The sequence below is a fragment of the Crinia signifera genome, chromosome 1 (assembly GCF_055691185.1).
Source record: "Crinia signifera chromosome 1, ASM5569118v1, whole genome shotgun sequence".
Taxonomy (NCBI): Eukaryota; Metazoa; Chordata; class Amphibia; order Anura; family Myobatrachidae; genus Crinia; species Crinia signifera.
Genome location: NC_139217.1, coordinates 260982874 through 260998822, shown reverse-complemented (window position 1 = coordinate 260998822; position 15949 = coordinate 260982874). Strand labels below are relative to the sequence as shown.

Here is a 15949-nt window from a genome sequence, read left to right as displayed (position 1 = left end):
CCTGTTGACCTTTTGAAAAAAAAAATGTGTTAGGGAAAATAGAATGTAAAATCCGCTGAGGAATGGACTGATGTGAGTGTTCAAATATTCTCTTGTAAAGCGCTGCGGAATCTGTGTGTGCTATATAAATAACGGTCTGCTGGCTACAATGTATGTGCTTTCATAAAGGAAGCACCATGTAATGAGCTAGATTCCCTTACAGGAAGTTTGCATGCTGCTGTCAACGCTTTTACATATATTAAGTGGGTGTATACTATATATACACATTAACTGAGAAAGAATTGAGGAAAACGTACTGAGGGAGCTAAATATACACGTTATTATAAGAAAGATATACATCACAGAAGTATGTGTAAATGCAGTAAAACAAAATGTAAGGATTTTCCTACTTCAGAAGTGGCACAGATCCTTTATACATAATCTGCCAAGAGAAGATCTACAAAATCTACATACTGTGTTCTCGTCATTCATATTCCCTGGGAGCTGACACAGGATCCAGTATAAGGTAATATAGCTTACTTCACTGACATTCTTTCCACATATCGGTAAGTACTGTACATAAATAATGAAAGCAATCACTATAGCACTGGCAGCAATGTCTAATAGTTCTTTGTCAAAACAGGGTGTAATGCATTGGTGAGTTTTATTGTTATAAATAGCTTATACCCTATTCACACTGCTCCTGATACCCAGGTTAATGCTGGGCTGTTGCCGGGTCAACCATGGTCGGGGTGCGGCGTGACAAAACCCTGCAATTCGATCCAGGATATAAGGGTTTAATGTGAAAGTGCCAACCCAGCAAATGCTATATGAAAGCAGTAATAGTTAATTCTATTTGTATTTATTATATTCTTCCTTCTTCATGTAGGGCAAACTCATTCTTACTGTAAGAATTCAGTAAATAGTTCACAGCATTGAAACAACTGGATGCACATTTCATGGTGAGTTTGTGGATTATTACAAAATTAAATGGTTATTAGGCAATATTTTAACAAGACATCATTGTGAATAAGATATAAATCTAACCTGAAGCAAATCAAGCAATATTGGCAAACCCATATTGTGTTGGGGACATTGGGTGTAGGGAACATGTTCTGATAGATTTACAAGTTTGAAATGGGGGGGGGGGGATCAGTTCCCAGACAATGGGCCTGATTCAGGACCTGTTCACTAGGCTGCGTATGTTACAGTAAGTTTTTTGTTTCAATGTCGACATCTGCTGTATATTGGACAATGTGTATATATATTACTGCAGCTACATAGTCCCACTTTTTGGAGTCTGACGTAGTACAGGTTGAGTATCCCCTATCCGAAATGCTCGGGACCACGAGCATTCTGGATAGGGGAATTTTTCGGTTTTTGGAATAATTTTTTTTAGGTATACTTACCTGTCCCCTGATGGTGTCCGGTGGTCCCTCGGCGTCATATGGGTGGGGAATTTTGTTGGAGCTTTCTCACCATAGATACCTTGTGCATGCACAGCATTTGTTTGCAGCGTAGGAAGAACCTAAGGGTAGCCCCAGCATCTCCGGGAGTGATTCCAATGAAGACGCGCCTTGTGACTATACCCATGCATGTTAGGCCACACCACTGTGTGTGAGGGCCCAACTATGGTGTGCATGGTCATTATTTTAAGTGTACAACATGTTACCTTTAGCTCAGTGCAAAGACTCCTATTTTTAATAGCAGATGTCCGTGCAATGGGTTGTATTATACAATTATTGTTTTGCATGTAGGGTACATTCTGCTTTATTCGAGTTCACTCTTTCAGACAAAATCCATCTTAGATGGACAAAACCATGTGCACTGTAGGGGGGAAGATGTAACTTGTGCAGATCTAATTAGATTTGGGTGGGGTTTTACTTCAAAGTGAGATCTATATTGCAGTGTTAAAATAAAGCAGTCAGTATTTACCCTGCAAAGAATCACCAAAAAATCACCAAATCTATTTCTATCTGTACATGTTACATCTGCCCCCCTGCAGTGCACATGTTTTTGTCCATCTAAGAAGGATTTTGTCAGAAAGAGTGAACTCGAATAAGGCCCACTGTCTGCTGGGTATGCTTGTTGGAAAAAAATCCATAAAGGTGAAGGATTATATATGGAAAGAGATACTATGAGCCAGGTATGTTGGATGAAGGGTAGGGAAAGATAAGGAAACGGTAACAAACGTAAAATGAAGCTGTAATTTGGGGCTGTGGAAGTTGTTAGTTATGAGGTGTTGGTTGAGGATTGTGGATTCAGGGTGAAGGGTTTTAGGTATTTATATTTCTGAGATTTTTAAATGTAATGCTGTTGTGCTATTTTGTTTTTTTAAATCTGTTTATTGAAATTTTTTTCAATGATACAAAACATATCAAAGAAATAGAATTGCATGTACACTAAAGGTACTGAGCGTGAAAGGACAAGAACATTTAAGTCACAACATTTGCGTTGTAGAGAGACCATGAACAATTTCACATGAAGAAATCGTAGAACAATCAGTCTCTTATAGACATGGGTCTTATTGCATATATGAATGGAGTAGATATGGCCCTATAGCAATAATATTTCTCATATTATCATATGATATCATATCATAGCCCTGTTTTATTAGTTGGTGGCAGTATACAAGTGGACTGGCCTGGCAGAACTTGGCAGAACTTATCTTAGAAGAAATCTGTTTAGCATCATTTTGTTTAGGTGAAAATTTTAATTTCCGCTTACATTTGTAAAATCTAAATAAAGGTTATTTTCGTGACACATTGATATCTCCTGATTACAGCCATGGTAGTTGCTGCAGTCCTTATACACTATGGGGGCATTCAACCAACTCCAATCAAAATGTGACCTTTGCTCATGTACCAACAATGTCCAACATTATTCTAATTTTTCTACAGATGTCCACTGAAAACACTCCACTCCTGTGGGGCTCACGCTCTAGTAGCACCTACTCTTCTGTAGCGGGATCTCTCAAACTTCTCCTTTACACATCTTCATTGCCCTCCACTCCTCAGTCAGACTCACAGATGATCTTTCCTGGTGGACAATACTCTGCAGAAGAACTATGCACTGCAGCTGCCAAATCCTGTGGTAAGAGGAAAATATAAATGCAAGGAGGGATTGATCATATGGAATGTTTTGGTATAGACTGTAGTAAAACCCTAATAACCCACCACATCATTCTGAACTTTTCATTGGCAATGCTTGGGTTTCAGGGGTCCTAGTCCTACAGCAAAATGTAAACACCTTACCATCAGCCCTGGGTCTATTAATAAACTAGAAGAAAGAGAAAAATAATTTGCAAATCCAGTGCAAAAAGATGCTGAAATCACACAAAACAGATATCTAACCTCCTAAATTAATTTTTTCTGCTACAAAACTCATTTTTTTTTTCGAGAAATATCATCTATATATTTTTGTTGCTGTGGGAGGAAGCAGCATCACAAGAGGAAACCCACAAGAACATACTGATTAATGCTTCTGTTAAAAACAAAAAACTAGCACCTGAGCACTGCTGGGCAGCAATGCTAACAAGTACTGTAGGTTAACATTCCAGCAACACTATTCTGCTTGACATAAATACAGCGGGTAAATTCACTAAAATGGGAGTTCTACAGAACATGGGATGTTGCCCATAGCAACCAATCAGATTCTACTTCTTATGTATTTATCACCTTCTAGACGATAATAAATATAATCTGATTGGTTGCTATGGGCAACATCCCATCTTCAATAGAACTCCCATCTTAATAAATATACCCCAGCATGTGTAGTACATTTGATAAGATCATACACAACCCATCCCCCTGAAGAAAAGTACTAGCTCCTTTTTATTATAATACAAATAAAATATATTTTCAATATTCATCACTAGTAAATCTTAAGTACATTGTAAACAGTATGCACAATGCAAACTGGCATTGATAACTGCTTGTATAATGAAGGAGTTGGTATAAAATGAATGATGGTCAGAAAGCTGATGGTCAGAATGCTGTCTGATAAGTATCTCTGTAACCCTACCCTTAATCCTAACATCCTCTCACAGCCCAACCCATCCCCTCCTACTGCCTAACCTAACCTGTCTGTCTCCTCCCACAAATCTGTCTCCTCCCACAGCCTTCCTAACTCTAAGGGGGTGATTCTGGTTGACTCGCTAAACAGCAAACAATTGTTGCTTAGTGAGCCATCTAATGAATAGCCGCTCCCCCCTACGGTCTTGACCGACCGATATTTGCACCATCTGGTCCGAGAACGGGGCGGGCAGCTGGCGCCTGCATTCACATGGGGATGCCCAGTGCTTTTCTGGGCACAACCAGCATTTATGTGGATACGCCCAGAAAACACTGGGATTCCCCATGCCAACACCCCCTGCACACCTTCATCCACCCCCCCCTCCTGTGTGAATGCCTCAGTTACTATGCAAGTCGTCAAAGGTGTCTGCACAGCAGCCCTGCGCAAGTGACTATGCGAATATGTGCAAGTGCAGAGCGCAAACATCATTCCCCGATGCAAATACACAGAGGATCGAACAGATTAGAATGAGGGCCTAGCTCTTCTCTGGTGTTTCACAATAACCCTAAAAGTAACCCCATTGTTGCCTACCTTCCCGGAATGGGCAGGAGGCTCCCGGAAATCTCCCAGCCTCCCACAATTCCCATTTGGCGGTGGTCCACTGTGGACCCGATGACGCGAAATACCAGCTTTGCAGTGCAGGGTGCAGGGCCACGATGATGAGCTTGCAATGGCCACGTCCCCAAATACAGCACAGAGTTTCATCCCTGCCTCTGGCCACGCCACTTTGACGTATGTCCGCCGGTTTTGTCCCCATCTTCGGCTAGCTGGCTGCCCTCTTCCGGAGAGGGCAGCTGAAAGTTAAGCAACCCTGCAGAACCCTAACTTGAATTCTGACGTCAGCATTGGAAGCATTGGGAACCTGAGCATTGGAATCCTAACCACCAGGATCCTGACTAAATGCAGAATTGTCTCCTTTCATTCTGACTTTAAAAAGGACACCCATATACTGTATTTATGTTATTCCAGAAAAATAAATTGTTATGCTGGTTTAATTTAATCTAAGCTTACTAATTTTATTACTGTCTTATCAGCATTAATAATACAGCATCAGGGGTGTATTAAGGAAAAAAATGTACTAAGCTTGAAAAGTGATAAATGGAGAGTGATGAACAACCAGCCAATCAGCGCTTTACTGTCACTAACAGGCTGTGTTTGAAAAATGACAGGTAGGAGCTGATTGGTTGGTGGTTTATCATTTACCATTTTATCACTTTTCAAGGCTTAGTACATCTCGCCCTAAATGAGGAGTGGGACCATGTGCTATCTACATCTTTACTAGTTTCTACATATGTTTATACCACAGAAACTTTTATGGTAACCTATAGTTGCCTACCAGGCCTCCTGCATTCTGCAGGAGACTCCCTGAAATAGCAGCAATCTCCCTCTCTCCCTGATTAGTCTAGCAATCTCCCTCATGTCACCTAGCCCACATTAGATTGTAAGCTTACGAGCCGGGCCCTCCTACCTCCATATCGGTTTGTATTTACCCAATTTGTTTAATCACCGTTGTCTCCATTGTAAATATGTTACGCTATATAAGAAACTGTAAATAAATAAATAAATAAATAAATGTAGCTGTTAAATTTTTGCGAAAAAAAGGAATGAGAGATAGATACATTTACATTGAATCATCAGCGCAAATTCCAAGCATTGCTGATAAAACACAATGATCCCAATGGCTACATGCATTTCTTGTAGCCATTTATATGGGACCACATGTAAAACACAATAGATGAACAATCCCTGACACGTATCGATGACTTTTCTTTAGCAAGTTTAGTAGCTCTTACTAACTGCTCTGGGGCTCATCTACATTTGCATATAAGTCATTTTAAAAGATTCCTCTCAGATGTAGCAGTACACACCCACGCTTCTAGGTGCCATGTTCACAGTCTCTTTTTACAATCTCTCCATATATGGAACTAGACACGCCCTTTGGGTGTTGCATGACATGGCCCCTCAATGGGGCACTGTGCAAAATTCTACTGCCAACTAGAATCTCAGTCAGACCCATACCTCCCAACTGTCCCACTTGTCGTGGGAACGTCCAGTTTTTTTGGGACGTTCCCGTGTTTCTCTCATGGCCGGCAGGGAGCTGCTGGGCATGCCCCCACAATGCCAAAAATGGAGGTGCGTGGACTGTCCCTCTTTGCGACAATACGAAGTTTAGAGGAATGCAGACCTACAAAGTTCTGACATGACAAAGTCTAGTATATTTAAAATAAGCAGCATATTTGCATTTCCTGCTCTAAATGAAGAATAAGTCATGCACAAAACTTTTTTTAAATAATGTTGACATTGGCATGCAGAACATACTGTGTTGTTGGAAAGTGTACTCCTATATTGCCATCAGCTTAGGGATTTGTGCAATCTAAATACAAAGACTAATATATAGCCAAGTTTAAAGATTATCTCTGATAATGCCACATTAAAAATAAATATTTATCTGCAATACTTACAATAATCTTGAGAATAAGATATAGTTTGCCACACCTGATATATTAACACCTATTTGCCCACCAGGAATCCTGCCTGTCTATCATTCGTTTTTTGCACTGGCATCTCCAGATCTCAAGACTTGGTATAATCCAAACCACATATTCACAGTGGATGGTTGCATTGCTCCCGTTGTGGTTTATCGCATCAGGTAATGTGATTGAGTTCGTGTTTATACCAAGACAGAAAGTGATGTTTACTTACCACATGATGACATACATGCATGGGATTGGATTCATAGTTGGAAGCAATGTCAATGTTTTATGCAGTGGACCTAATTTTTGCCAGCACGCATGCATTGGAGTTACACTGCACATGTCACGATGGTCTTGGGAAGACAGACGCAGTGAAGAGTTATTCACAAAGTGAGACAGTCAGCATCAACTGTGGGTGGTAACATAGGGGTGGTTACTAATCACACCCATTTTAGGGGCGTGTAACTGCCTACGCCTGTGATACCGTGTGCAGTCATAATGGGTAATGCAGAACAGGATCCAGCCACTGCCGACCGGATTTCAAGGGCCACACTGTGTGAACACACACATTATAATGTATGTGTCTTCTTTAAATTTGGTCATCCCTGTGTCCCCTTATACTGCAACATGCTGCGTTAGGACCCGGCAGATGTGGCCCTATTGCATATGTGTGGGTTGGCTGCATAGGTGCCTTTGTTGACTTACTGGTAGTAATCCCCATCACCATGCTATCTCTGCATACCTCCCAACATGACCCTCTCCAGGAGGGACACATTGCTCTGCTCCTGCACTTCCCTGGTAATGTATGATTGCTATCACCTGTGGAGAAACAACTTTCTTATTATATATTGTTCAAAAACAGGTGATGGCAATCATACATTAAGAGGAAAGTCCAGCAGCAGAGTAGATTGTCCCTCCTGGCATGGGTCATGTTGGGAGGTATGTCTCTGCACCCAGAGCCGGCCCAAGCCTAATTTTTTGGTAAGCAAACATAGATTTCAGCACCCCTCACTGTGGATATTGTGGATGGAGCTACAATGTGGGTAGAGTAACAATTCAAATGAAAAATTAGGGACAGTGCACACCACTTGCTGTAACAGGGACAGCCACCAGCCCATCACAATAAAAAAGGGTTGACACCCAGGTAGAGAGTGGTGGGCTGTCCAGCTATGTTCAGAGCAGGTCCGTGGCTATTTGAAATCTTGCGGACCGGTAGCCAATCAGGAGTGGCAGTTGTGGCTCCTGATTGGCTGCCGGACTGTAAACTCTGATTGGCTCACATGCCAGCGTGAGATTTCAAATCAGCGGACCTGCTCTGAATACTGCTGGGCAGCCCACTGCCCTCTGCCCGGCTGTCACCACTTTCAATTGTGCCTGGATGGTGGTTGTACCCGTTACTGTGAGAGGCATCACACGGTAAAGCGACACAGTAATCAGGGAGCTGACAGCAATGAAGAAGACCCCGTCAGTGCTCTGATTACTATGTCACCTTGTTCCGCGTAACGGGCGGGCCGGCTCTGGCTGCACCAGCCCTACAGCTTCAGCAAAAGATTTTCCGCTTTAAAAATGCTTCTGCTGAAGTGTCTAATAATTATGTTACAAATATATTAGTGCACCCTTGCTGTACTTGGCCAACGCATCAGGCACATGCTTTGCCCTCGCACCCTTGCTATACAAGACCTATGCATGCCTGACATTTCATGCCCCTGGTCTGCCCCTCTAGGCATAAAAAAGGCTTAGGGTTAGATGTATCAAGCAGTATAAAAAGTGAAGACGTGGACAAGTGGAGAATTTGTTCATAGCATCGAGGTAGAAGTACACTTCTGATATGATAGTTAAGAGCTGGTTGGTTGCTATAGGTAACATCTTCATGGTTCCACTTTTTCTCTCTTTTACACTGTGTGATACATCACCCCCATAGTTGTCTCTGTATTAACAGGGACCAGAAGTCCAAGTGCCAAATCACTAAATCTTATCCGACTTGGTCATCTTTGTGCATGGCGTAACTGGAGAGCACAGCTTGACTGGTTCTGGAAGCGTACATTTCCTGCCTACTGTATGTTAGGTGCCCCAAGTGTTACTTAGGATACCAATATTTAAGTAAACCATCTGATGCTGTGTCTTCAGAAACAGCTGCAGATCAGAAGAGCATTTAGTGGGCATCTACAGATGAATGCTGCAGCTTTTACTTATATAGCACAGAAATACGGATGAGGAAAATAACCTCTTGCTACAGGTGGGAAAAGTGGCCAGCTTAGGCAGTGGTGTAGCTAGGTGCCATAGTGCCCGGAGCAAGGGGATGTTTCGCGCCCCCCCCCCCCCCCCCCCGAAAGTTTTAGCGAACTTTGTAATACCCATTACACATAAAGCCACATGCCATAATGCCAGTTACACTTAAGGTCACACATGATGCCCATTACCTACGATTTAACAAACTGTAATGCCCATTACATACTATATAACAAACCGTAATGCCTAGTACATACTATATAACACACAGTAATGCCCATTACATACTATATAACAAACCGTAACACCCATTCTTACTATATAACACACAGCAATGCCCATTACATACTATTTGACACACAGCAATGCCCATTACATACTATATAACACACAGTAATGCCCATTACATACTATATAACAAACCGTAACACCCATTCTTACTATATAACACACAGCAATGCCCATTACATACTATTTAACACACAGCAATGCCCGTTACATACTATATAACACACTGTAATGCCCATTACACATTTGACACTTAAGTGCCACTCCATAATACACCTTACAGTATATGCCACTCACCGTAGTACCCCTTACACAAAATAGCACACTGTAATGACACATCTCACGTGTGTGTGTGTAGTTGCATACCCTCCAACATGACCCATTCCATTAGGTACAAAATGCTCTGTTCCTGGACTTCCCTGCCAGTGGCAGATGTGAGCCTGCAGCACAATCCAATATTCAAAAAGGGGAGCCACACCTACTGCCACCCCAAACATCACTGTCCTGGATGTGACCCCCCTCTTTGAATATTGGACTGTGCTGGGAAGTCCAGGAACAGAGCATTTTGTACCTAATGGAATGGGCCATGTTGGAGGGTATGTAGTTGTGTGTAAATTGTGCTTAGCTGCCGTGATTCTTGCTTCTGTTGGTCATTACCACTTTCAATGGCAGCCACCAGCCATGGATGGGGGAGGCGCAGGCATACATGATGAGGTCGCAGATGTACAGATGGGGAAAGGAAGAGGGGTTCCTTGAGGGACAAATGGAGATTGTGACAGAGGTAAAGATGGCATGGAGAGCAGGGACACAGAGGAGGAGGAAGTATCAGAGGCACAGATGTGCAGGAAAGAGGCATGGCTATAGAAAGTACACTCACTGTGAGCTGTATCATGCTGCAGTGCTCACTCTGCTTTAGCTTGCGCTGGCCTGTCAGCTGTTTGACAGGAGTAACCAAGCAGCAGAGTGGGGAAAGTACCTGTCCATGGCAACGCAATGCAGGTAAGCGCTGGCGGTGCTTGCCTGAATGTCAGACCGCAAAGAGCGGAGGGGTTAAAGGTCAGGAGAGTTTCCACTATCTGCACCGCTGATGGACAGCGCGTCTCGTATCCCTGCACAGCATTTTTTTTTTGCCTGGCGCTCCCTGCAGGCAGCATAGTTACGCCATTGAGCGGGCGTGCTGGGGGTGCGCGTGAGCAGGGCGGGGGAGCCGGCGGCAAAGTGCGCGGCTCCGGTGCCCGTTGACATTTCTGCGCCCGGAGCCTGTGCTCCGCCCTAGCTATGCCTCTGAGCTTTGGGGACATTATTATGGGTGACTTTAACTACCCAGAAATAAATTGGAAAGATAGGTCAAGTAACACCGCTAAGAGAAATGTTTTATTGGGTGCCCTGAATGACCACTATTTGTATCAATTTATTGAAAGTCCAACCAGAAATAACAATATACTGGATATCTTGATATACAACAATGGGGACATTCTTACTAAAATAACCATAAGGGAGTCATTGGGGAACAGTGATCACAAGATGATCACATTTGATTTAAATTTTAACAAAGATAATTATATTGGAGCAACTTGGTCCTTATATTTCAGAAAAGCAAACTTTGGTAAGTTTGAGGAGTCCTTAAAGTATATAAACTGGAAGGAATTATTTAGAGGCATGGATACTACTAAAAGGTGGCAAACTTTAAAAATATACTGGTAAATTTATTCCTAGGGTAAATAAAAGAACAAATGTCAAAAGGAAAAAGGAAACCTATGTGGCTTAACAGCAAAGTCAAATTTGAATTAGCTAAAAAAAAGGAGGGGAAGCAAAGCATTTAAACAAGATGGGACACCCAAATCATTTGCCGAAAAAAAGAATGTAATAAGAAATGTAAAAATACAATCAAGATGGCTAAATTAGAGACTGAACGTAAAATAGCCACAGATAGCAAATCTAATCCCAAAAAATTCTACAGTTATATACATTAAATGGGAAACGATTAAGGAAGGAAAATATTGGCCCACTAAAAAATAAGCAGAGTGCCCTGGTAATAGAAGGAAAAGGGAAAGCGGAAATAATAAATTTATTTTTTGCTTTGGTATTTACAAGGGAAGAATCTTCAGAAGATCTCCCACAGATTAAATGCTCGGCTCTTGATTGCTCCCAAACTGTATGTTTGAGTGAGGAAGTAGTCAAAAATAGATTACAGAACCTAAATAGTAACAAATCTCCTGGCCCGGATGAAATACACTATAGTTTACTAAAATAATTGAGTTCTATCATAGCACTACAGTTATATCTGATATTCGAGAAATCAATAAGCTCAAGGACAGTACCAAGGGACTGGCGCATAGCTAATGTAGTACCAATATGGAAGAAAGATAGCAAAACTAACCCTGAAAATTATAGACTGGTCAGCCTTACATCAATTATGGGGAAAATATTAGAAGGAATAATAAGAGATAGTATCTAAAATTTCTTAGAACAGGAAAAAGAGATACTGTAAGTAAGGCTCAGCATGTGTTTGTCAAAAATAGATCATGTCAGACTAATTTAATTAGCTTCTATGAGGAAGTCAGTAGGGGGCTGGACTTAGGAAAATCTGTTGATGTAATACTGCTTGATTTCGCTAAAGTTTTTGACACGGTTCCTCATAAAAGGATATTAATGAAACTGGGAAATTTAGGATTAGGAAATAAAATTTGTAATTGGATTAAAAACTGGTTGCAAAATTGGGGACAGAGAGTGGTGGTAAATGGCATATATTCCAGATGGGGTAAGGTCCAAAGTGGACTCCCTCATGGAGTTATTATAGGGAATTCTGCTGTAGAGAAGGACTTTGGGGTCATTGTAGATGAAAAATTGGGTAATAGTGTGCACTGCTCAAGTGCAGCATTAAAAGCAAACAGGACACTGGCATGAATTAAAAGGGGTATGGATTCAAGGGATGCCAATGTGATAGTGCATCTTTACAAGGAATTGGTGAGACCATACTTGGAATATTGTGTAAAGTTCTGGGCACCGCACCTTAAAAAGGACATGAATGAATTGGAACAGGTACAGAGAAGCTAGTAAAAGGTCTTGAATCACTAGAATACAAAGATAGGTTAACCAGGCTGAATATGTTTTCACTGGAGAAATGGAGGTTGAGAGGTGATATGATTAGTACAGTATGTTCAAATACAGGATTGGGAATCATATGGAACTGGGAGATGATTTGTTCACTAACAGGCCTATACTTAGGACACCTGGACATGTACTGAGGCTCGAGGAAAATAAATTCCGTACTGAATTAAGAAGAGGATTCTTCACCATTAGAGCAGTAAAATTCTGGAACTCATTGCCGGTGGGGGTGGTTACAGCAACTACTGTTAATGAATTTAAATCAAAACTGGATACATTTTTGTCCACTAAGGGAGTCCTATAGATATGATTTACTCAAGTCAGTAGTCATAAGTTAGGGGACTGTCGCATGAGAACACCCAGCATCTCCTGGGCGTGCCTACAAATGGTGGGTGCACCCAGAAAAATGCTGGGCATCCCAGTGTGGATGCAGGTGTGTTAAGCCTGGCCAGGGTGGCTGCCCAAAATGTGGCCATGATCGTGGCAAATAAAAGACAGTTGTGACTGACTTTTATTTGCGAACGGGAAAATAAATCATTCCATGGTTGATGGCCATCGAATGATTTTTTACCCACACGGCTGCATGCGAATGGATGTGTAAGCGTATACAGTGTGGATGTGTAAGCGTATGAAGCCACGAGTATTCGCCCAGCGGGTGGCGTTTACCTGTTTGCTAGGCTGGGAGTGAACAGGTCTGAATTAGGCCCAGATTAGTCTGCCTGTGAATGAGCACAGCACTAGTTCTGTGTTGCTGCTTCTGCTCTATCAATTCATCCATATTTATTCAGTGCTATCAGTAACATGTGGTATCCACTGAATATTACTTTTTTAATGGTGCATGAACAACACACATTCTTTTTTTTTTTTTACACTGCAGTGAGTAATGGTGGCACATTCTGAATGTTATATTGTAAGAGTGCCTGACCAGCACACATTTTTTTTTTAATACTGGGATTTACATCACTATTAGTAACATAGGTAACAGTAAACAGTATTATTTCAACAGTGAAGAAAAAGTAGGGACCAACCATCTAATGGGGGTTGGAAAAGGGGGTGCTTAATATGGGCAACTTCTCAGCAGCTGCTTTAGAAACATGTTAGTTACTCCTGCATATACATCTAATGAAAAAGAAAAAAAAAGGGAGACAAGCAGTGCTACTGTATATCTATTTGGAAAAAAAAAAGATAGTAAAAGTTGGGTGGTCTTTACACATTTTTTAATAAAACATAACATGTAACAACACTATGTTAAAAACCATGAAAACAGTCAGATTTAAATAAAATGTGGTATCCACCCACAATCACAAGCAGGGCAACAAAATTGTACCCAATAAGGAAGACAGGTAAATAAATAAATAGATACTGCCCCTAAATGTGCTGGCAAGAAGCAAGTGTCCGCTCAGTGTCCATGTGGTCGGCCCAATGCTGGAAATAATCACCAATATCCAATGGTTGAATGTTGAATCCTTGAGTTCCAAGCCAGGAATAAATAACCTGGCGAGTGGTAAGAGTTGGTGTCTTTTGTTCCTTAATTTCAAGTTCCTGCAAGGTTGGTGAAGATGGCAAATCCTGTAGGGTTGGCTAGCAGCAGTCCTTGACGTGTTTCGCTACATCTGGTAGCTTTTATATAGCTACCAGTTAACAGTGCCTAAACCGGTCTTGACCTAAAAACACAGACATTATTTTTTTTATAATGATGATTTATCTAAAACTGACACAATCATAGTGCTGCAGCTCTCACACCTTCACTGATGATGATGAGGATGATGATGATGACACTTACAGTAGTCCACAACCCTTAATCTTCACTGACAGTCACAGTAACAGTCACTGCAGCCCAAACCCTAACATTCCAGTGTCCTTTGTGAAATGGCACCCGAACCATGAGGGAGGAACTTTTATCAAATCCAAAGACGCAAGATCCGACAATGTGACAATGATGTTTTGCCTTGTTTTCGAATCAAGGTAAAACCTTGGGAGGAAAACCCAAGCCGTGGCTCTGATCCATTAGGAATTGGTACATTTGGGCAGGTTTTCCCATAACTAAACTTGCTCATCTCTAGTTAGGACACCACAATTTTGCTGTCTAGATCATCTATGGTTTCTTGCACAAGTGGAGTTCAGCATTGTTCGCTCCTGAAGACCAGACTAGGGTCCTTCAGAGTAGTTAGATCAGTTTTTTCCTGGTTCACTTCAGCGTTGGGCCAGTCAGTAATGAAAAATAGAAATATATTTTTATTTTTACTAATATAGTAGCTTAGTTTATAAGTAAGTAAGTTTTATTTATATAGCGCACTTTCTCCAACAGGACTCAATAGAATGGTAAGAAGTACCATTTTATTAATTGCGTTTCTTTATTATTTCTATCCATGGAAAGGTTCTTCTTCCCCAGCTGGATTGGTTCAGGCGGACAAAAATCTACACGCTGCAACCTCATGGATTTGCCTCATGATCCGATTCTCAGTTACCAGGTCATAGACTATCTTTTTGCCCAGGTAAGCTATGTGATGGGTGTTTAATTATATGTGAATAGAATTGTTGATTACACTGACATTATTTTAGTCATATAAGATTGATACAAGTATCTGTAATGTTAATATACACCTTTCACTTTTCCACACTGAAAATGCATCCATATCTAAACTTGTGGGATCCTTATGTTTGCATCTCCGTAAGCCTGTAGAGGGAAAGCATGTCAAGCATTAGTTGCCACCATTCAGGGTCTGAGAAACACTTACTTGCATTCCAGGTGTTTCTCTAGGCTTGCTCAGAGACTGTCATCCAGGTCTGTGCTGCAGAGTTCCAGCGTACAGCTGGCGCCGGATGCGCACAGTCAGCTTCTCCCGTGATATCATCTCAGCAGACACTGCTGAGCACAGTCTGCGGCCCTGTTGTACTCAAACTCCCAGCACTGGGCCTTCTCTCTGTTACAGGCCTCAGGCATTTCCACATGCACACCAAACATCACTACAGTCTCCACCATGCACGCAGCCATATTGGTTTGATTCACAGGAGTTCCTCAGCCAATTCTGGACTGGCCATTCTGACATCAATCCGCTACAACCAATCCGCTGCACTCCCTGCCTATAAATATGCTGAAGCTGGGCCAAGCAAACAGTCAGTGCAATGATGTCCTTAGGGTAACAGTGTCTCCTGATACCTCTGAGTATTTCCTGCTTTCCACAGCACTTGCAGCTTATCATCCTGCTGCAGCCTTCCTCCCCCAGTGTCCAGACTGGGAAACTGCCTTGGTGCATCCAAGTCATCTCCAGCTTCACTGTTCCAGTGTACCATCAATTATTCATTGTTCTCCTGCCTCACTGCTTACTTCCATTTGCTATCTGCTTGCATCTCAGTACCATATTCATTACCAGCCACCAGTCAGCGAGTCAACGTCGATATCATCACCATCGATCACAGTCAACATCATCAGTGGAACTCCTCTGTGTCTGCGTTAGTGGTACCAGCTTGAACTGCATACTCACCTGCAGTTCTCCCTTCATATTCTTCATCATCGATGGCCTACATTGGCTGAACCCAATTACCCTTTATTATTATTACTACCTGAATACTCCAGTCTTCCTGTAACTTCTTCTAAACCCAGGCCTTCGGGCCTCCTACCCTGCTCCCAGTCAGGAATACAGGGTATATGCATTCCAAACTCATTAAAGAACTCAAAGTCCAAAGTCACCCCACAGACATGACATTAGTTAAGTACAGTAAGACATTTAGTAAATAATTCTTCCAATTACCACTTACCGGATTTTCTACAGTATTTCTGTATTTCACAACCATAT

The 15949-nt window shown here is 41.8% G+C and overlaps 1 protein-coding gene across 1 annotated transcript in view; it reads left to right on the top strand.

Annotated features, from left to right (window-relative positions):
* Positions 1-281: 281 nt before the first annotated feature.
* JAK3 (Janus kinase 3) overlaps positions 282-15949 on the top strand; it is a 97342-nt gene continuing 81674 nt past the window's right edge. The window contains exons 1-5 of the mRNA XM_083181765.1: positions 282-505; positions 869-941; positions 2880-3072; positions 6580-6703; positions 14530-14647. Of these exons, the coding sequence (XP_083037891.1) occupies positions 939-941; positions 2880-3072; positions 6580-6703; positions 14530-14647 (438 nt within the window). The 5' untranslated portion in view covers positions 282-505; positions 869-938. The remainder of the gene's footprint in view (positions 506-868; positions 942-2879; positions 3073-6579; positions 6704-14529; positions 14648-15949) is intronic.